Here is a 23,304-nt window from a genome sequence, read left to right on the forward strand (position 1 = left end):
TTAAATGTACTGTAGAGAATAGTGCCAGATTGCAACAGATGTGAAAATTGACTTTTTTTGTCATTGGTGTTTTCCACTGGACCGAATAGCATTTGCTAGTTATCGTTCCTTGAGAATTACAGAAAACTCCAGCAACTTAACTTTGTAGCTTGTTTGGATAGATGACTTCCTGTTCAATTCAGAAGTATAAATTGAGGGCTTAAATTGTGGGTGAAGAAGTTTAAATATCGTGAGTATGTTGTAAATGTTCAATAAAGTACTGTTTACCTCAAATATTTCTACTTTTATGTATTATATGAATACTGTTTGTAAATTTCTCTGGAAGGTTGTCATAAATGTTTGCTGACATGTGGTGTTTTGTATTTAGAGCACATGTGCCGTAGAAAAGAGCAGCTCATCGGTTTCCTTGGTGTCACCAAAAAAACAAAGAACAAGCCATATTTTAAAGCCGCAGTATTAAAAAGATAGCAAAAGGAAGTGGCTTGTAGTCTGGAATTTACGGTAAATTTTCTTTGAGTGAAAACAAATTTGCAGAAAGAATCGAGGTTCAATTTTTCTCTTACTTTTCGGCATTCCTTGAAAACTTTGAAACAGTGAGGTTCTATTCTGTCAGGGAAGAGAGCTCACTGAGGAACATGAACAAAAAAATACACATACTTTACATTCTTCAGTTGGTCAGCCTGAGAGTAATTCCAGTTTTGTGTTTTCACTTAGATAGAAACACGAGACCTTTTCAGTGCCATAATGTATAAACGCGTTTTCAGAAGCATTGTCCCCGAGTGCCAAAGCGTAGAAATACGTTGGTTTTGTTTTTTATTTTAAAACAATGTTATGAAAGGTTTGGCACTGTTAATCAGTAAATATCAAGTCTCTGGGAAGAATTTCAGTATAAAAATCACCACTAGATAACCGGAATGGCGTTGATCAGGTCTTTGTCAACGCACTTAGTGCCTGGTTTTGCTTCCTGTCATCAACGTATGGCTTTGTGTCGGCAGCCCATAAGCCGACTTTGCACAGTGTGGTAAGAAAAGCAAGATATAAAATAGGTATTTACGGTCAACGCTTTAAAACTTTGTTGGAACAGAGATGGATGACGTTTTGTGCATGTCTGCGATTGCCATAAAGACCAACACCTGTCAACCTGTGCGTTTTTGCCGTACAAAGTACGTTTATCGTGCATTTTAAGACGTGTACGACGTACAAGAAAATCTGTGTGGAAAAACGCAAATTTGTCAATTATGGGTACCATCTGCTATACACCGACTATCACGAAACGGCAAATCAATCAAGTCAAACAAGTTCGCCGCGGTAGCCTCTATCTCTGTATCGGGTTTTTTTTCGCTGCAGACGAAGCGAGCGGTCTGATGCTACTTTGCGCATGCGTCTGCCGCATGGGGATTTCCCATCATGCATTATTCCGATCACACTTGAACAAAGCGAAAGCAGAGCAGTAGGCCTACATTACAGCATAGTTTTGAATTTTCTTTGGATACAATCATCAAGTCGCAATGGCAGAACCTGAATCAAAACGCCGTAAGTCATTCTGATCTGAAAACAACAGGCGAGGTTGAGTAAATTTGAAAGACACGTGGTCTTAAAAAACATCGTATTTCATGCGGTAGTTGTGTAGTGAAAGGAAGTCCGTCTCTTTTTAGAGAACCGCCTTTTTCGGCGCAACTCATTAAAGAGAGCCACATGTCCTAAATAGTTTAAGTTTGTTATTTTAAGAAGTGGCCAAGGCTAAAACTGCAAACAGATGGCTCACCTCCACACCACCATTGTAATTGTTTTTTATCAAACGGCTCACTTGCTTTGATGCATCATATTATGAATTATTATGTTGTATAAAGAAGTTAAGAAAAAAAGGAAGTATAAAAGGAGAAAATGAAAAAAGACAGGTTTATGGTTATCCCTTTAATCAGTATATTACCAACAATAATTTAATGCAGAAAATGAATTAATAATTTGAATAAGAAAATGTATTATTCTACTTACCGTATTTTCCGCACTATAGGGCGCACCGGGTTATAGGGCGCACCCCCAAAAAATTGTTTTTGGTCCTATATCTTCCATAGATGAGGCGCACCGGATTATAAGGCGCTACAATGGGAACGTCGACAAAACAGTCAGATAGTTCAGTCCAACTGATTACCCCCTTAACATTCCCAAAGCTTGCAAAGAAGCAAATACGTGTCGTAGACACGTGCGGATGCGGTGTCCGTACGATGTCACTTAAATGCGTCATTTCAAATATCATTCAGAAGGTTGAAGTCTTGGGATTCAAGAAATGCCAAACATTTCTATGTTTCTATTTTCTTTTTCGCTCACAACTTTACTGTGCATATGACAATAAACACTTGGAATTGAGTTAAATTCACTCAACTCATCACAGCAACATCAAGATCGTTCTAAAACAAGATACCGGGAAAATATAAAGCCGCATAACTCACCTAAGTTCTCACGTTCAATAATGATACGCAATCATGGTCTTCTTACAACCGTGAGTGAAGTAAATCCAGGAGAGTAGAATATCTACAGATACAGACTAATGAAACATGTTTCTTTATGGCGTACTGTAGCAAGCTTGCTACGCCATTGCTAAACTCGGCCGATTGCAGGGTTTGTTTTGGCCATCTAGCCAATCCGAGGCTCCGAATAACTTCAGCCAATAATGATCGATTCAAATGATGATTGACACATTGGTTAGCCAATGAAACGCCGGTATATAAATCCCAGCATACACCGCGGACTTGCTACGCCATTGCTAAACTCTGCCGATTGCAGGGTTTGTTTTGGCCATCTAGCCAATCCGAGGCTCCGAATAACTTCAGCCAATAATGATCGATTCAAATGATGATTGACACATTGGTTAGCCAATGAAACGCCGGTATATAAATCCCAGCATACACCGCGGACTTGCTACGCCATTGCTAAACTCGGCCGATTGCAGGGTTTGTTTTGGCCATCTAGCCAATCCGAGGCTCCGAATAACTTCAGCCAATAATGATCGATTCAAATGATGATTGACACATTGGTTAGCCAATGAAACGCCGGTATATAAATCCCAGCATACACCGCGGACTTGCTACGCCATTGCTAAACTCTGCCGATTGCAGGGTTTGTTTTGGCCATCTAGCCAATCCGAGGCTCCGAATAACTTCAGCCAATAGTGATTGATTCGAATGATGATTGACACATTGGTTAGCCAATGAAACACCGGTATATAAATCCCAGCATACACCGCGGACTACTCCACGTTCGGGGTAAAATCGAGTCGGCGGCTGTTGAGTAAGTTGCGAGACCTTGCGAATTTAATATTGAGCCATATATAAGGCGCACTGTGTTATAAGGCGCATGGTCAGCTTTTGGAAAAAATTAAGACTTTTAGGTGCGCCTTATAGTGCGGAAAATACGGTGATCATATTTGCATGTATTTTCCTTCTACAGTGAACGTCCAAGCGACTTAATTTTTGAACTTTTTTATAATAAACCTCATTCATATCGAGCAATTCAGGATCTCGCAACAAAATGTTAATCAACAATTGATTTGATATAACGAAACACATGTACAATATAACATGTTACACTACATAAATAAACACGTTTTGAAAAAAAATATGGTGTAAGATTATTTTGTAAGGGAAAATACGACAGTTTGTAAGGGCGTGGAGGTTGACAGGTATGAAGACCCGAATCATGGGATACCTTCACCGGAACCATTCGAGGGCTGAAAAGCTCTTGCAACGTTAATGCAGCGTTCATGCAGAGAGTTCATTGTTCTTGCAAGCAAAGTGCGTCTTTATTCATGGAAACCATTGTTGAGATATTGGAGGTATCGCAAATATAAATTGAAATCTCTTCATTTTGGCTCCACTCTGATTGAAATGCATCCTTCCTATTTGAGAGAATGAGTTACTCTTGAGAACTACGGTGACCCGTATTTGCGTATGTCTGTTTCACCAGCGAGGAGAGCTTTGTGGTGATGGACTACGCCACCCTGGACAATGTAGAGGTGGAGGTGAGCGAAGAAAGGGACGGTCAGACCTCACCGCCTGCCAAGAACAGTTCGAACCAGTATCTGTCCTTCAAACTGCTCATGAGCAAGAACAGTGAGGGCCGACCTGAGCGCACCACACTCGTGGCCGAGTCCAGGTACGCTCGTCCTAAGTCTTAGCGCTAGCAATCAAGCGTGCGAGTCAGTTCTACATTGAGTTATGCTCATCATCTATAGAATGTCATTTTAATCTAAGTAAAATCTAAATCAATCTAATTAAATCCTCTAATCTTATTTATCTATCTAATCTATTTAATCTAAATACAATTGATCCGAATCAAATTTTTAAATCTTAATCTATTCCATCTATCCAAATTCAATCGATCTATATAATGTAAATTTAATCTTAATATAATCTAACTTGAGGGGCTGTAGTAAATTCAAAATCCCAAAGGTGAGAACAACCAGGAAAGGTATGTGTGTGTCTGTGTGTGGAGTCAAACTTAATAATTTACAAGATGAGATCAAAACAATGTCCAACTATTCATGTGTTCAAATTTAAATACAAAAAAAAAAAACAATTACTGGCGAAATACAGGGATGAAGAAAATGGGATATGAGTGAGATTGGAAATACTGCGTTTAAAACTATGGTTAACTTGTTGTTATTGTTGCTATTATCATATCTGTTATTATAAATATTATTTTTATATTTTTATTGTTATTATCATTGGTGCCGCAGTAATATTTGGTAATTAGTGGCATTATGACGTTGAAGGATGGGTTCTACGAAGATTAGTGTATAAAATATGTGATTATTGTAATTATTATAATTATTGATATCTGACCTATGTAATAAATTTATCCATGAGATTTTGTTATATTAGACACAAGTGGAGAAGAGGATTTGTAAAATGCATTTAATAGGGAAGATAAAGGGGTAAATAAGCATCTGCTTCTGACTACCCCTTTTTGAACATGTTATGTAACATTATTTTGTTGTTGACTCATTGTTTTTATTTTGAAATTTTCAAAAAAAGTTTTCATTCATCTAATATCTTGATATATAGAATGTACAGGTATATCTAATCTATCAAATTTCTATTCATGCAAATCTTCATTTTTCTTTCACTCTTTTTCACTTTCTTTTCCTCTCTTGCTCTTTTTTTTCGCTTTTCTAGATCTTTCTGTCTTTCTTTCTCTTTATCCATCGTTTTTTCCTTTCCTTTCTTTGTCTTTCTGTCAAACATTCTTTCTTTTTTTTCTCTGTCTTTATATCTCTCTTTCTTTTTCTCTCTTTTTCTTTCTCTTTATTCCTTCCTCCCTCTTTTTTATTCTCTATATTTCTCTTGCCGGAGAGCTTTTTCTACCACGCAGGCCCTGAGCTCAAATGAGTTTGACAGCCCGAATCTAAGAACTTCAAATACGTTTTTCTATAATGGGGTCTTACAGGGTTAACACTGATTAAAACTGTTTCGTTCGTTTTTAGTTTTATATTCCCATGATGAGAAGTGTGGCTTCCGCCTCACGTGTCTCTCCTGACCGCAAGTAAATTTATTAGTTCATTGAGGATTTTCTATGTGGTCACAAAGGCTCCTTTGGGTCTTACGCCCCCTGTTGTTTGAAGTGTGAAAAACATTTTCTGTGGCAGTATTTCTGTGGTTGTACACAATATCAAATAACTTCATTCTTTTGGTACTTGCCAAGTGGAGAATTTGTTTCTTTGTTTTCCAACCCTGCTTTTCAATCTATTTTTCACGACCAGAAGGCGCACATAAAAGTCTTGGATTTTCTTCAAATTGTGCGACGCGTGTCTTATCAGTCGGTGCTATGTAAGGTGGCAGACGTTCTGGTCATAGGGTTGGGTGCCCACCCCTCAAACAGGGAGGTCGCAGGTTCCAGCTTTGAGTGAAATTTTTGTGAAATTGTTTACATTTCCAACTACCGTATTTTCCGCACTATAAGGCGCACCCCCAAAAAGTTTTTGGTCCTATATTTTCCATACATAAGGCACACCTGATTATAAGGCGCTACAATGGGAACGTCGACAAAACAGTCAGATAGTTCAGTCAAACGTATTACCCCCTTAACATTCCCAAAGCTTGCAAAGAAGCAAATACGTGTCTCAGACATGTACGGAAACAGTGTCTGTACGATGTCACTCAAATGCATCGTTCCAAATATCATTCGGAAGGTTAAAGTCTTGGGATTCAAGAAATGCCAAACATTTCTTAGTTTCCATTTTATTTTTTGCTGGCAACTGTGTGGACAGCAAAGTAGGAATTTTATTGTGCAGGGAAACGGGGTTCTTTACTGTGCATATGACAATAAACACTTTGAATTGAATTTCGTTTAAAAAATAGCCTTACTTGCAAAACTTTGCTACTTAATATTGATCCATATATAAGGCGCACTGTATTATAAGGCGCATGGTCAGCTTTTGAAAAAAAATAAAGGCTTTTAGGTGCGCCTTATAGTGCTGAAAATACGGTAACTTGTATGGGCTCTCTTATGACTTTTATGCCTTATCGCGTGTGAACGCCACATGCCTTGCATTGTTTGCGGAAATTCTCATGGATGCTAATGCCGTTGCGTGTCTAGCAATTTGTTGCTTACATTTCATGAATTTTCTCATTTTTCCAACTTGCACCAGAACTACAGTAATGCAGAAAATTCCAGAGGATTACAATCAAAAAAATGGTTTGTCGACGCTTGGGCTAATGTGTTCTAACTTTTGGACGGTGACACTTTTGATGGGGATTTAGCGCATATTTACTGGTCAGAAACAGGATGAGGACTTTGAAGGTTTTGTTTGATATGGATTACTGGTTAAAAAAAAAAGCCAGAGTCAAACTCTAGTTTGCACTTCATTGAAGCACAACGAAACTGTTTAGGTTTTGCTTTAGGTTTTAAAACACACACTTGTATGCTTGTCTGTATTGTTGTAACGCAGAGGGCTCCCGCAACGTATCGGGCGGTGCGCCATGTTTAGTGTTAAATACAGAAACCAAACCGGCTACGGAGTCGGTGCGCCCTATGGCCGTGAAAATACAGTAACTGTCCATAATTTTTATTCTCTGTCATTACCAAGGGTTGACCGGGCGCGTTGGATCGTTGCGCTCACAGAACACAAGCAGACAGGGCTTTTCTCCTGCAAAGACAGTAAGCATGACAGCATTCTGATCAAGTTTTAATGTACTTAATTATGCTGTGAAAATTGTTTGTAGGTCTGCCCCAGTATGAGGCCACCAAAGCTTACATGCCCAAAGAGCCCGATGAGGTGGGACTGCAACAGGCAGAGCTCGTCATCGTCCAAAGGAAAGAGGAAGGTAAGACTTTTTTCCCTCGAAAGACATCTCATTTTATGGAACTTGTGTGATACCCGACCCGAATGTCAATCGTTACGTTGGCTGCCCACCGTGTGTTGTTTTGGCTGGTTTGCTTGGCGTTAGCGCTGGTTTTGCCTAGTTCCTTGGTTCATTCCCGACCAGCTTCGCAGTTATTGCCGTTGCCACTTTTCCTTGGTTCCCGCTTTGCCTGGCTGCTTACCGTATGCATACCTGTCAACCTCCACGGCTCCATGCCCTTACAAACTGTCCTATTTTCCCTTACAAAATAATCTTACACCATTTTTTTTTTATTATTTATGTAGTTTAACATGTTATATTTCGTTATATCATTTATATTATTAACATTTTGTTGTGAGATACGGAGTTGTTTGACATGAATTAGGTTTATTATTTAAAAAAAGTTCAAAAATTAAGTTGCTTGGAAAAATACATGCAAATATAATTAAGTAGAACATTTTCTTGTTCAAATTATGAATTCATTTTCTGCATTAAATTATTGTTGCTAATATACTGATTGAAGGGATAACCACAAACCTGCCTCCTTTCATTTTCTCATTTTATATATTTTTTTTAACTTCTTTATACAACATAATAATTCGTAATATAATGCATCAAAGCAAGTGAGCCGTTTGAGAGACGGCTCTCTTTAATGAGTTGAGCCGAAAAAGTTGGTTCTCTTAAAAGAGACTGACTTATTTTTAACTACATAACTACCACATGAAATCCGAGGCTGCAGACGCACGCGCACAGTAGCATCAAACCGCTCGCTTCGTTTGCAACGGAAAAAAAAACCTTTGAGATAGCGGCGAACTCGTTTGACTTGATTGATTTGCCGTCTCGTGATTGCCGTAATTGACAAATTTTCGTTTTTCTGTTCAGATTTTCTTGTACATCGTACTCGTCTTAAAATGCATAAAAAACGTACCGTGTACGGCAAAAACGTACAGGTTGACAGGTATGCGTAGGTTTTAGGATCGGCTAGCCTGGCTTTAGCGCTGGTTTTCCTGTGTTCCTCGGTTGGTTCTTTCCAGGCCGGTTTCACGGTTACTGCTATTGTTGCCACTTCTTTTGGTCGGTTCCCCATTTCCCTGGCTGTTCACTGCCATTTTGGGTCAGCCAGCCTTGCTATTTCCAAGGCTGTGGCCGCCTTTTGTTGATCGGTCTGGGTTAGCCCTTTTGGCTGCTTGTCCTTTGTTGTAACTGCATCCACCTGCGACACAACACCTTGGCAATCTCCACAAAAACTACCAAAACTTGTCTTTCCTGTAATTTATTGGACTAAAATACCTTGACCGGCTTGTTAAGATGCTGGTGTTTCTCCGATGACGTCGAAACTCAGGATGACAATGTTGTAAAAATACAAAATGAATAGGAAAATACTGATGAAATATATATGTACATGAATTTTTGCATGTTTAAGAATTTGGGATTTAAAGTTCTGCACTAGATTCTTAAGGATGCTATGGTTTGTGATCCATTTTTCAACCCATCAAAATGACGAACAGACTTAAACTTTCTTGTCAACTCTTTAAAATATCAGTCAAGGAGGGAACATTGTTCATTACAACATATGTAACTGGTTTAAGATCAGGTAATTTTGTAATTGTAATCCTGTGCAGTCCTTTGAGAATTTTTTTTGATTAAGGGCTATATAAATAAATTTGACTTGACTTTCTCCAGTTGTGTTAAACTCAATGTGTTCCATATGAGCTGACAAAATAAATGTACCTGTCGCGTTCGGTCTGACAAATCAATTGGTCAGGGTGGGACTGGATTTTTCTAGGCCCAATCTTACCGATGGTTCCCTCCAGGTTGGTGTTATGGGGAACGGATGCGTGACGGGGAGCGAGGTTGGTTTCCTGCCAGCTGCGCCACCGAGATCACCGACCCCGCGGCAATGGTGGACAACATGCAACGGATGAAACGTCTCCGCAAAGAGACCAACGTTTGACAGGAGTCACGAGACGATCAAGTAGAACTGCGCCGAGATCTCGGGCCACACAAACCTCGATTAAGCATGAAGAATCGACGGGAAAACGGGAGGTACTGCTCAAGAAAAGCAGAGTAATCATCATTGAGCTGTACTGTGCATGATTGTGTCGATATTCCAATTCAGATTATTTTAACCCAGAACGTTAACATTGTCACACATCAGCCATTAAACAAAAATTAAATTGTCATTTTAAACTTTTTAAACAAGCATGAAAAGTGGAGCGTTCAGTATTAGCTGTCCTTTCAACTGCAATTATGGCAGCATGTCACCTTAGGATATGTGTTTGACATTGGGAATGAATCTCAGGCCCCCCCTTTTTTTTTCTTGCAACCAAACAGCTGAAGCTGTGAGGTTGGAGTGACAGATTCAAGTGGAATCAGCTCTGGACTTGACCATAAAAGCATCTGGATACATTAGTAAACCAGTTCCCTGTACAGTTGGCCTTGTTTTGGATCCATGTTCTGCTGGAAGAGGTCTTGGTCCGAGTTGTAGGTCTTTGCCAAACTTCAAACAGGTTTTCTTCCAGAGCGCATTATTTTGCTCCTAACCTCTTTCCATCTTACCTGTAGTTGCTGAAGAAATCCAAACCACATTGGACAGTAGGGATGGTGTGTTCAGAGTGATGAGATTGCTTTTACACCAATCGTGTAAAAGGTTTTAAAACCATGCATTGTAGCCATAACAGTTCCATTTTGTACATGTTTGCCACAAACCACCTGGGAGGTACACCAAACCTTGAACAAGATATTTTGTGGATGAATTAAGAAATGACTTTCTTCTTGCCACTTTTTTATAAAGACCAGACTGTTGTCCTATGAACTCCCCAACTTGACCCCTTAGCTGCATAATTAAGAAGTCGTGTTGTTTAGGAGGCAGTCTGACACCACTTCCGTTCCAATCAGATTGTTTGTAGTGTTCCTTGAGATGTTAAGATTGAGAATACCTATTCTGGCTTTATAATGCTCTACACAAGAGTATCTTGACTCATCTGGTGGTGGTTCTTTGTGCTTTTTATACCACGATTGACAGAACCTCCTGACCCATTATTAGGTCAATCGGTGCAAGTGTCTTCACAAAGCAAACTAAAAATCAACGCATTGACTGATTTTCTGATAAAGTTGCAAGTATGTAATTTCTGTTTATTTTATGTATTTGCAACTTTTCCAGAAGAACCTGAATTTCTCATTATAACCACTGTTTGAACAGTAGCAATAGTTTGAATAAATCAAATTTAAAATCCGTTTAAAAAGTTGTTTCAAGTACATCTAGAATTATAATTAAGAGTAAGGACTTCAGTTTTCTTGGTTGGAACTTTGCTGTTCTTGAACAAAAAGAGGCAACTACAGCTAATCAAATGTTTATAATTACTCCTTTTGTGACCATTAACCAGCTCATGTTTTTTCACCCAATGAAAAAAAAAACCACCGTTGTTTCTGGTTTTTGGACTTTTATTTGAGCTTGCCTTTTGTTAAAATGTTTGAATAGATAAAAAGTTATTTAAAAATGTCAAACTGACCAAATATCAAATTTCACTCTTTTTTTCTTTGAAAACATTTGGTGTAAAAACTTAGGACAGATATAGAAAACCGTGTCGTTTCCCCAAAATGTGTTGAAGCTGTCACGTAAAAAGGAACAGAAAAAGTCTGCATAGAAGCTGCAGGCAAATCGGTGGAAATCTGTTCAAATGCATGGTGCAAGCTTGTAGCTGTAATAAAGTCAAATCTTTATTGCTCTCTTGTTGTTGTTAGATGTTTCTTGTTGACAAAAAACTGCAGAAGGAAAAAAGACAATGTTTGACTTAGTCGACTGCATCACCCCAACAACCGTGGTACCTCTTTTCAAGCAAGTTAACAAAATACTCGCTTTACGAAGGAAAATCCAGTTCACGAGCAGCCCCGAACAGCCACTAAATCATGCTAGAGTCCAGTTTGCGCATGCAAAATTGCTTCTACGTTCTTTTTAAAGGAACAATAACTTTCATTTTACATGTACACTACCATAACCGGCAACCTCCCCTCCATTATTGCAAATCCCCTAATTAAGTGATAACAAACACGACACCCATTTACTCAGAGCAAGACAGACTGCATAAAATACCGTGACAATATTATTGATCTGGATGACGTCCGCTACCAGCGACAGACCAGCAATTAGAGTCGAAATGGCCATTTGCACTTTTTAGACTTTCAAGACCAATTTGCCATTTTCTCCAGTATCATTACAAGAGGAAATCTGGTGGGAAACGAATTTTGCTAGACCACAGATGTAGCTGTCATTTACATACGCAATTTTTAATATCTTACCAAGACACGATTTTTAAATCGTGTGTAAATTGGATACATTTGAGGATCTGTACACTACAAACAAATAAGTCTTTCAAGACAAATCTCTCCCCATTTCGGCGTTCGGTAAAATCAGAGTATTATGTAGCTTATAGAAGATTCTCGTCACAATTTACCACTGGGGAAACGTCACAAAAACTAATAGCAGCTGGCGTTAATCACATGGGAAGAAATGAAATTACAAAGCAAAGCCACCAGGGGTTAGTATCGCCATCTTCAGCATTTCCAAGCACATTACCCACAATTCAGGCACATTTCCTTGCAAACGGATGAATTTTATTGCCGTACTTCTTGGGACCAATTAGTTTTGAATGATTTCACATCAGGAAAATTCGCTCGTTACAAAAGCAATCTGAGCCAAGAGCACGATCCTGTAACAAATTCAGCTTGTAATAAGAGGTACCACTGTACTTATCGACTTGGTTGGCACTCACCCGGACGATGGTTAACTGATGGTAGGTGCCGGTGGGCAGGTTATTCCCTACTCAGCCCCACCCTGCTGGGCCTCGGGAGCGGCCGATTTCTCGACAGGAACGTCGCCGCCCGCCTTTGCTTCCTTGCCGTCCTGGCCGGGTTTACCTCCGGTAGGTGGACGCGGTCTGCGGCGGTAGTTGACGTTCCGGCGGTAGCGCCTCTGGCGGGGCTGCTGGTTGGGACCGCCCTCGCCTCCCTGATTCTCCTTGTCCTCCTCGCCATCCCGCACTGGTCTGGGGCGGGGTGGACCCCTACCGAGACAATCCAAAGAATCCATTCATTTCGCCACATTATTTCCAATTAAACAGACTCGTAGATTTAATAGTTAACGCCCTTTTCCATGGTGCAGAACATGTTCATGCTAGATTTATTCATGCAACAAAGCACTAAGTTTTATTAAAAACGAGTCTTCCTTAACACATTCCACGTGTCTCACTCTCACCATAACTGCTTGGGCGCCCCTGAAAAAGTGCAATTAGACGCATCATTCCATAAGGCACGGGGTTGAAAGTTCGGGAAACGGCTGTCAATCTCAACTAGCGCAGCGGGTCAATATTAGTTAAATTGGCATTGACATAGCACTTGTGCGACATTGATCGTACAAAAATGCTTGGAATCTTTTGAACAAGTAGTGTCGGGGGAATGAATTTTCAGTGAGACAAGGTGACTAATTTTCAGGTATGCTTTTGCCAATTTGAAGTCAGTTTTTGCCCCCTATAGCAAAAAGTGACATTTTTGGTTTATCAATTATTGCATTGATGTATACCACCAGTGTACGATGAGCGCAAAAGCTCTACAACAACAAATAAGGTAGCTCTTACTGTAGATTTACTTTCATGCGCCTTATGCCTTTTAGTGCAGAACACGCAGTAATCTTTTACTAAACCGCCAATTAATTATTCTATAATAAAAACGCAACAGATACACATCTGCCATTCAATGGGCTGGATTTTACTTATTTTGCCTGAAACTATCGAATGTACCGACAGATGAACAATGGCAAAATTGCAGAGATTAAACAAATGCGAAAAGCACTTTTAACCTTCGTTGGTTGCGGCATAGCATCAGTGAAGCTCTCGGGCATACCTTGGCCGGAAGCCTCTGTTGTAGTTCTGCCTGGCGGGTTTGTTACCCTGGTCTGGACCACCCTGGTTCTCATCACCCTCACCTGCCTGAAAGCAGAGAATACAGACTTCTCAACACCTAGAAAGCACACTTGGGACTTGTGGTGTGATGAGGGCATAAAACCTAGCTCGAAAATTATAATTGATCTTAACATTGCAGAACTACATGTTTCAAGACCCAAATGCACCAACATGTATTCCTTTCACAACCACAATTGTCCTTTTTGTTTTTAACTAAGTAAGAGGATACTGTGCCCACTTAACAGCTTCTTCCAAATAGCCATTACCATCCTGAACTCCCATCTAGGGCGTCCATGAGCACAATATAGTGTACACTGTCGATATGCACACAGTATTTGATGCAAGTCATTAATATTCAGTTCCTCTTATCTTGCGCCGGTTCACTACTTGATTAGCTAAAGAATTATCCAGCCCCTTTTCTGCCTGTGCGTCAATGTTGCAGTCCGAGTTATACGTGTATGTCAAACAGCTTAACCAACCAATACTAAATATCCGCAAAATAATTTGAATTCCCTTTAAAAGCAGTCATGTCAAAAAAATACTCTGGGCCCACAAAACCACCAAAAGGCAGAGGAAGATACTTTTTAATTTGGACTCGTCGACCCATTAAACTTGCTCTGGAGCAACATGCTTTACCATGGCACTCCAGTGACTCCTTGGAATTTTTTTTAAAACCATCGATACTGGAAAAGATGAACGATTTCTGTAGAAATAAAAACTGAAAACATTCTTAGCGTTTAATGATTTTCCTTCCTGATAAGACCTATACAGTTGCTTTTAAGACACGCCTTTTAATTTTTCGGGGTTAGACATATTTTTAAGTTCCTCTTTTGCTATAATACGGCTCAACATTTTGGGTTGCCAATTCCTGCTTAAGGGAAGCAAACAGTATTTTGGTTTCAATGTTAGTTCGAAGGTCTCGGGAACCTCCTGTGTGGGTTCAAATCCAGCTACCGGACATCCTGTGTGGAGTTTGTATGTTCTCCCCTTGCTTGCGTGGGTTTCCTCCGGGCACTCCGGTTTCCTCCCACATTCCAAAGACATGCATTTCAGGTGGATTGGCTGGTCCAAATTGTTCCTAGGTGTGAATGAGCGAGCGAGTTGTCTGTCCCTGTGTGCCCTGCGATTGGCTGGCAACCAGTTCAGGGTGTCCCCTGCCCGATGATTGCTGGGATGAGCTCCAGCACCCCCGCGACACTACTGAGGATAAGCGGTGCAGCTAATGAGATAAGATGAAATGAGATGTTGGGGAGAGTATTTAATAAATGCTTCTACTTCACGTGTTTTGACTACCGCAAGACCGCTTTAGAACGCAACCTTGGAGAATCAAGACTTACTGTATTGCTTTTTAAAACCCTTTTCATATTATACCTTTATAATTTGTTTTGCATTTAAAGGAGAAGTCCTCCAATCCCGGTATACTTGTATAATGTCAAAAAAGGCCATTCAATTCAATTAAAGATTGTAGAAGTGTGATGGCAGCCAAGATAACTACATACAAAGTATGGCGGGTAACGTCGTCTGCCGGGGTAGGTTGATCTGCGCGGCTGTTGCTGCGCCTCTCCTTCAGGGGCACTCTCTCCACCGTCCCGGTTGCCTTTGCCCTCACGGCTTCCAGCACCCGGTTCGCCCTCCCCGTCGCTCTGGTAGTACTCCGGATAGTCTCCACCACGAGGAGGGCCCCTCCTTCGGGGATAGCGTCTGAAGCGATTCCTGTCGGCGGCGTACTTGCTTCCCTGGACAGCGACGCCCCCTGGGCCGGTGACATTTGCCGCCTCTGCCCCCTGTTGCCCGAAGGAGCACAAAAATTAGGAAAGGGGCAAAGATTTACACCACGAAACAAACAAACTTCACGACAGGCTTACCTTCTCTCCTTCGACTACATCAAACTCCACAGTTTCTCCATCGCCAACACTGCGAAGGTATTTTCTCGGGTTGTTCTTTTTGATGGCTGTCTGAGATTACAAAGGGAAGAGAGATTTCATTTGAAAGCTATCGTTTTTATGTCATAGCACTTAGAAGAACATTCTAGTTTGAAAAAGTCATTTGTGATATTTTTTCCATACACAAGGTGCAGCAAACTTTAAGGCCCATGAAAAATAAACCAATTAGAGTGTACTGCAGTGTAATATATAAGCGTATTTGCAGATTGATACAACATAATATCACCGCTTACAATTGCATAACATTGGATGCAATAGGAATCAAGAGCTGGGTCCTATCCACAAGGAACATAAATGACGCATGAAAAGAACAAGTCCTATCACATCATCGGCACTATTTTATTCATGATACAAAATTGCTGATATTATTGGACATTAAACCGGTCTGGTAAAGCCAACTTGCATAGTAGTTACAAATAGTCGTTTATTTAAATCAAGTTCCTCTAGAAAATAGATTATATCAAATTAAAACATACAGGAGGTAACCTAACTAAACAGTAGTGTTGTGAACATTATTTACCTGGTGTACAAAAACGTCCTCCTTGGTGTCGTTCCTGTGCAAAAAGACAATCATAGATAAGTAGTTAGACATTAAGACTAACCAGTTTGTGGACAGACTGTAGCTAAAGACACAAGTGTGAGGATTAATTAAGTGCTGCACGAACAGCACAGTGAGCATCAGACAAATTGTCCCATCAGTGTAGCAGGCAAATCAAAGCTATAATAGGATTGTTCCTGTCCTTTCAAACACAGTTAAAGAGGCTCTTAAGATCACTTTGTGACAAGTAGGATGAGACAGGTTACACTTACCTATTGATGAAACCATATCCGTTCCTGACGTTGAACCATTTCACTGTACCCAGGACTTTAGTGGCTACAAGACAAAGATGCCCCATTAAAATCTTGAAAGAACAAGATATACACTGCTATTTCTTGAAGTTCAAGAGTTATTTGGCCAATTTTCTGTTGCCATGATCATTTTGTGGTCTGGTTTGCAGTCCTTTTCATGCTGCTATTGAACACAATTATGCAAATATGCATTTTTCTCAAAGTAAAACAACCAACGGTTAAATGTCTTATTAACAGCATCTTAACCAGCCCTAACTTATCAAAATGAATATTTACTCGATTTTGAACATCAAGTAAAAAAGGGGAAAAGCGTACCATCAAAATAGTTCCAATGCAAATTGCAAACAGGAATTTAAAATCAGACCATTTGAAAAACATGTATAATTAGCAGAATCAAGTTCTTACGCCCAAAGGTTGATTTTACGACTTGTATATTTGAAAGTATAATACCAAATTGTAACAGAAACTTATTCTTTGCACGTCCACCAGGCATATCACATGTGACCCCCTTTTCCGGTCACAAGAATGCAAGGAAGAAAGATAATATACAGATACTCGTACATACATATACACATACATACAAATACAAATGTACATATAACACACACACACACAACGGCGGCATGAGAAATTCCCGTTCCACTGGGGACCAACTTTGTGTGACGCACATGGATTTTCAAATCAGTTATATGCACCTCCAGCAATTTAGAGTTATATAGCATTGGCGCGCACACACACGCATACCAAGTACAAATGTCAAAATATAATGTACATAAAATGGCCGCCCTTCTGTGGTTAAAAACGAGTTGAAGGGTTTCCGCACGTTGTTTATTTATTTACTTTAAAAATACTGTTGGATCTGACGGAACGTTTTGAGAATTGTCTCAGAATCTTAAGGTTTCATGGATTGTAAAGCACAAATAGTTTGATTCTAGTCTCATTTGGAATGGGTTGTGGCAAATCAGCGGGCAAACCTAAAAATATTGCGAGGAAACGCCGGACTGGCATTTAGAAAATCTCAATAGTAATCCCCAAATTAGTCACCTGTAATCTTGTTTTAAAAACAAAATAAGTATATTGCAATACACATTTTTAAACATGAGTCACAATCAAGACATTTTCCAAGGGAGGACAGCCAGCGTCAAATAACTTCAAGGCTTCCTGGAAGTTATATTTAGCTGGCAACTGCCACACTCTTTTTGGAAGGGGTGCCCCTGTGCCAGCTGCACTTGACAAGTGACACCAAGCGTCCGCCACTATCGAGCAGCACGGTTTCCATGAAGCAGTGTAAATGTGTGTTCTACGGGGATAGTCTGTACAATTCATTTTTAAATACAGGAAAACAGTGGATGTGTGTGAAAGTGATATAAACTTCAGCAATTATCATCTTGTCAGTTTGCTGCTAAAGTGGGTGATGGGCCGTTAAAGGTGCAGCATGGACAAGTTGTAAAAAGAAAAAACTGACACGGGGCGGTGTAAGATTACAAATGGTGCAAAAGGCACACTCAATGCACCACGTGTACAATTAACTAAAACGCAGATATTTTAACCCACCAGGAAGTCTTTCCCTAGATGCTAGGATTCAAAATTTATGATAGCATAATAAAGTGTCCCCTCCCCTCGTTTATTGTTTACAACTCAAGTTAATTATTAAAATTCCAATGCATTATCCAAACTGAATTCAGGATTTAACAGATTTAAGAGAAAACCGAGGAGTGAACGGGTGGTTAAAAATTTAACTTGGAACAGTCTGGATTTGCCTTTACTCAGAACAAGTTGAACAGGCATCAAAATGCCAAGATACGGGTGTGAGATGGATATGCGAGATAAAATACTTGGGGTTTCAAAATCATTCTATATCGCTAAAATTAAGGTAAAAGTAACGATGAAGATAATACGATGTATTCTTCCAAAACTTTAATGAGGAATTCAAAAGATTGTGACTATATGAACAATTTCACAAATGTTCAATATGCGCACTGCCCGAGACAGGGCAAAATACGTCAAGTAGTTAATCCGGCTCCAGCCAAACATACTGAGGCATAACTAAGCTAAGTGTACAGCAGATAACCTTTAAATTCTGAATAATAATTATCTGCTAATTATCTAGTACAGGTAAATGCATTCATTCATTTATTATATTGAGTATCAAAATTCCAAGGACATCATTTTCCCTGAAAAACGTGTGGTTGTAATTAACGCAAACGAACATTTACAGTCCTTAATTTACGTGCTGATGTCAATTTGGAAGAAAAAAAAAATATCCGAGACGGGGCTGAAAATCAGAAGTTTAGAAAATATTTCATAGTTCTAAATGATGAAATATGTGGGTCATGACTTAACTCGATTTAAAAAAGTGGATCATCAGTTAAAGACTACTCCTGACTCGTGTCGCAATAACTATTTATACATGTTTTATGAGGTAAATGACAAATTATTCAGATTTTGCAACCACATTATCCAGTGGGCTACTTTATACCACGGCGCGTTTAGCACGTGGTTAAAATCGTGCAATGACATGTTAGCATAGCTGCCTGAGTGAGCTCGGCTAACTAGCCCGGTGCTTCCCCCACCATGTGGTCGAAACGGGGTCACAAATCTCGAACCACCGTTGCCCTAAAGAAAAGACAGAGTCACGCAATATCATAACCTAGACCATTTCACTTTGCGCATCTCCACAGACAAGACGACAATGTATTAAGGTTTGACCGACATTTTGAATACCCCGTTAACAGCGAAAATAGCCAGGCTAGGCTAACGTTAGCTTGACAGCCATCAAACCCTAGTCGGCGTTAAATAGCACAAGAAGGCCGCAAGTGACAGCGGAATTCGACTACAATTCTAGACTACGAACAGATGTAATGTAAATAAACGGACGAATATAGTAACATATTATGGTTTTACTTTACACACCGAAGTTGTTTTGCGGGGATAACGGCCAAAACGGGAACCGGACGCTTCGCTTCGAACAAAGGGAGGGCTAAGTCTCTTAGCATTAGCTAGTCTGCGGAGACAACAGTCACCGATGGTTAAGTTAAGAAGTTTATATGTTCAACGTTTAGTTTAATTTGACAAGTGCGAATAAATACGTGACTTAACCTCTGTATAACTAACGTGGCAACAATGGGTGGACGTTAGAATGTCAAATAAACCGGACCGTACTTAATAGCGGCTCAATTTAGAAAACATTTTTATTGAAAAAAGTATATAAATGTAAAAAAAAAATTGCGTGTGTGTCACATGCCACAAGCGTTTCAAACTTGTATAGTACTGCAGTGACCGTAAGAAATACACATTTCTATTGTGTACTCAATTGTTAAGGTTGTTAATTAGTGTGCAATTCGATATCAAAGATGACCAGCGTGATCAATTAAACAGAATAGCCGATTTCCGGGCGTTATCTTACCGATGACCTTCTTATCCCCCGCGGAAGCTGCGACTACCGGGCTGGATGGACTCTCCACGTCGACAGCAGGCTGCTGCGGCTGTTGTTGGACCTCGGCCTCGCTGCTCATGATGACTCTCGTTGGTAATTGACTTCTGCCGGCGGCGGCTCTCTGTTGTCTCTCCCGGTGCAAGATGGTAACCTGGGCCGGCGGTGGTATAGGGGGCTACTGCCTTCGGGCTCTCAGCTTTCTTCTTCCCGCTCCCGTTGCCGATCGAACTGGGCAGATTGTAAATTGTGAGGGGGACAGTTCCTCAACTAAGCGCCGCCCAGTTGGTGATTTGATTGGGCAGGAGCTACAGCGAGAAATATTCGCGCGCCCCGATTAGCTACATCAACTGTCAAATAAGGCAAGAAAGGCGGTTGTTAACCGTGATTGGTCGATGGAAGTACCTGTCAACGTGCAGCGTCTCGTAATGACGTCTAAATCGGACGTACCAAACTGCGACACTTTCGGAACACGTTTAGGTGATAAAATGCAAAATGTTAGGATACATGTTACTAAACTATAACATGACAAAATAATTCAAAATTGTATTTCTAAATTTAAGGTCAACAAAAACATAGTGCCAGAAAATATCCGTAAATTATTCATTCGGAAAAGGGGAAATTATAATTTAAGGGGCTGTAGTGAATTCATAATCCTAAAAGTGAGAACCACCAGGAAAAGTATGTGGGTATTTGTGTGTGGAGTCAAGCTTTGGAACGAATTGCAAGACGAGATCAAACGGTGTCCAACTATTCACTTGTTCAGGTTTAGATACAAGGGAACATTCCTGGCGGAATACAGACATGAGGATGAGGAGGGTGGGGTATGAGTGGTGCCGAAGATTGGGAATAGTGCGTCTAGTTAACTTTGTGTTATTGTTGCTATACCTATATCAAAACTATTATTATTAATATCATTACAATTGTTGTTATACCATTGGTATATTGGTGGGGAAGATGAAGGGGTAAGTAATATAAGCATTTGCTTGTTACTACCCCTTTTCGAACATATTATGTAACCTTAATTTGTTGTTGAGTTATTGTTTTTGTTCTGTTTTTATTTTGATGTTCTAATAAAGTTTTCATTCATTCAAATTTAATTCAACAAGTGTTCACATTTTCCGATGTACATTAATCCCTCGTTTTCCACAAAGTTTTTGTTGCCAAAACGACCCAGATAGTGAAAACCCATGAAGTAGAAACCTTTATTTATTAAAGATTGTATTATGCATTGAAACCAAATAACAAAGTGTCTTTACAGGACCAAGCGTGTGTTTGTCAAAGGAAAGTACTGTTATTTATAAATATATATTTATTTTTACAAAAAAAACCTCTGTAATGTCATTTTTTAAATGATTTTGCTGCTACATTACACTGTTGATTCAAGGCACAATCCACTTTTTTTCAGATTATATTTTGTGACCACCATGTGGACATCATTGGAAAACAAAACTGTGGCATAAAAATTATTCTACCTTTGTTTAGCAAAAAGAGAAATCCAACTTTGTCGGCGATAGAAAAGCATTTTCCTCTTCCTTTTGGTGCTTTTGTCGGTCCACCGCGGGTTTTTGGGCATGATGGCTCGAAATTGAAAACTCAAAAATTGAAAAATATTTGCCTGTTTGTAATAAAGGTTGTCAAGCGTTCGTACGTGTACTTCAACATTTTTGATGCACAGGGAGACACAAGCAGAAAAGGGGTGAGGCAACTGTTTAGCCAAACAGAATGCAGAACACAATGCACAATGGAAATCCAAGACGTAGCAAAACCGTGCTAAGTAAACCATGGTACAGTGAGGGATTACCGTATACAATATGTATTATATCTCTGGTTGTCAATTTGAGATCTATCAATTGTAAGTCAAATATTTTAAATAACTACATTTGCATACCTGTTAACCTCAGCTATATTCTCCCCTTATTAAGTGGTAATAAACCTTACAAACATAACAAGGCACCTATTTACTCACAGCAAGACAGCCCATGAAGAATAAAAACAAAGATATTTTGTGTAAACAAGTTTTTTTTTACCACATAAATGATAAATTAACATTTTTTAGTGTATAGAGACAATACTAGCAGTCTACGATGTCATTTATAATAAGGGAACAAGACTATCTGGATAGCACGGTGGCGCAGTGATTAGCGCGTGTGCGGCACAGTTCTGAGGTCACGAGATCGAACCTCCTGTGTGGAGTTTGCATGTTCTCTCCGTGCTTACGTGGGTTTCCTCAGGGCACTCTGGTTTCCTCCCGCATTCCAAAAACATGCATTTCATATTAATTGGCCGGTCCAAATTGTCCCTAGGTGTGAGTGAGCGAGTGAAGTATCTGTCTCTGTGTGCCCTGCGACTGGCTGGCAACCAGTTCAGGGTGTCCCCTGCCCCCTGCCCGAAGATAGCTGGGATGGGCACCAACCCCCCCGCGACCCGACTGAGGATAAGCGGTGGAGATAATGGATTGACTATCCGGATTAGACAAACAGGGGGCGAGACGAGATACAAGTTTACTTTCTGTACAGAAATTGCTACACGGCGTACACAAATTAAAATGATCGAAAAATGTATAAAATGCAGAGAAAACGCAGGTAGTTGACAGGTATGAAATCAATGTATTTTACCCAATGGTCCTGGAAAGAGTATTCGCGGCTGTATTCCTTCAGAGGCGGGACAAATGCAAATTATGTCAACAAGGCATTTTTCCCAACTGGACCTGATGAATATGTCGGTTTATTTTTTGTGTTTAGGGTTGTGGATGTATGGGTGCATTGTACATGATGCAAAAGGTTATTTTCAATCAGACTTAAGCATACCCATGATTTTTGTGTAGAGTACATAGTACTGGTTCAATGCAGAAACAGCGAGGAATCTAAAACTGGTCCTCCAGCATAACATGTAGCAGACAGACTGAGGCTGGGCGTGAGACTGACTGAAAGCCCCCCCTCCATCCATTGTGATGTTGATGCACCACTGACACGGTTTATGAGTATTGGCTGTTGTGTGAAGAGTTCCTTGTTCACGTTCTCCCACACAAAGATGGGCTTTCCTATTGACCTCAGAAGCCTCCCCGTGAAGCCACCGCTCCATCTCTTCTCCATTCTCTCCGTCTCGCTTCTTTTGGGGGAGGCGGGGGGTTCCTTCCTACAGCGTCCATAAGAACCGTCCCCATTTAGAAGGATTCTTTTGTGCCGGTGGAAAAACGTCCAAAGCAGAACAGTGAGGGAGTGCATGGGGGAGGGGGCCCAGCTTGGATTTGTATGGATGGCTGGGATAAGAAGACAGGGGGGGACAAGTTTAACGAAGGATTCCTTGCTCGTTTTGCTTCACTTCACGTGTTTGAAACACTATTACTGTATCGCTCATCAATTTACGATAAACACAAATAGTCACCTAACTTTCCTTTTTTAACATCCTTATTCCTGACATTAGATTTTTAATTTGGGTTAGTGGGGGAGGGGCTGAATCAAGTGGCAAAGGGGTTGGTTTATAATGCACAGGGAACACAATGTTCTCATACAATAAGCATTACATTACACTTGTGTTATTATTGAAACGGGATGAGAGGTAAAAGAAACATGCCTGTCTAAGAATATTGGGCTAATATTTCTATAGAACTGCAATAATCTAAATCAATTTAAACAAAAAAGAAGGCTTACACATCACATAATAGAAATAATCCCCTTGAAAAAGGATATAAACATCTACCCAACCCAGTGTTCTTACACCTTTTTCATGGCCAAATTCAAGCACCTTTTATTGACTTTCATTGCCATTTGTTCAATTTC

The 23,304-nt window shown here is 40.0% G+C and overlaps 2 protein-coding genes across 2 annotated transcripts in view; one reads left to right on the top strand and one right to left on the bottom strand.

The window, feature by feature from the left end:
* arhgef16 (Rho guanine nucleotide exchange factor 16) overlaps positions 1–11,068 on the top strand; it is a 25,254-nt gene extending 14,186 nt beyond the window's left edge. Inside the window, exons 12-15 of the mRNA XM_088332127.1 lie at positions 3,964–4,152; positions 7,085–7,155; positions 7,221–7,322; positions 9,155–11,068. Of these exons, the coding sequence (XP_088188253.1) occupies positions 3,964–4,152; positions 7,085–7,155; positions 7,221–7,322; positions 9,155–9,294 (502 nt within the window). The 3' untranslated portion in view covers positions 9,295–11,068. The remainder of the gene's footprint in view (positions 1–3,963; positions 4,153–7,084; positions 7,156–7,220; positions 7,323–9,154) is intronic.
* Positions 10,764–19,771, bottom strand: ybx1 (Y box binding protein 1). The gene is made up of 8 exons (XM_088332128.1): positions 19,496–19,771; positions 16,051–16,114; positions 15,761–15,794; positions 15,163–15,252; positions 14,797–15,081; positions 13,239–13,324; positions 12,113–12,403; positions 10,764–11,105 (listed from the first exon to the last, which is right to left on the bottom strand). Exons 1-7 carry the CDS (start codon positions 19,602–19,604, stop codon positions 12,160–12,162), a joined length of 912 nt encoding a protein of 303 aa, XP_088188254.1. The 5' UTR covers positions 19,605–19,771; the 3' UTR covers positions 10,764–11,105; positions 12,113–12,159.
* Between the last annotated feature and the right edge of the window lie 3,533 nt (positions 19,772–23,304).

This window comes from Urocampus carinirostris, chromosome 3, assembly GCF_059441175.1.
Source record: "Urocampus carinirostris isolate Australia breed hairy pipefish chromosome 3, RoL_Ucar_1.0, whole genome shotgun sequence".
NCBI lineage: Eukaryota > Metazoa > Chordata > Actinopteri > Syngnathiformes > Syngnathidae > Urocampus > Urocampus carinirostris.

What these genes read in the sequence shown, in the direction of transcription:
- ybx1 (XM_088332128.1), bottom strand. Translation starts at nt 19,604, where the DNA reads ATGAGCAGCGAGGCCGAGGTCCAACAACAGCCGCAGCAGCCTGCTGTC. An exon ending in GGATATGGTTTCATCAATAG is followed by an intron (nt 15,795 to 16,050) that starts GTAAGTGTAACC and finishes CTTTTTGCACAG; the next exon opens with GAACGACACCAAGGAGGACG. An exon ending in AACAGAGGCTTCCGGCCAAG is followed by an intron (nt 12,404 to 13,238) that starts GTATGCCCGAGA and finishes TTGTCTCGGTAG; the next exon opens with GGGTCCACCCCGCCCCAGAC.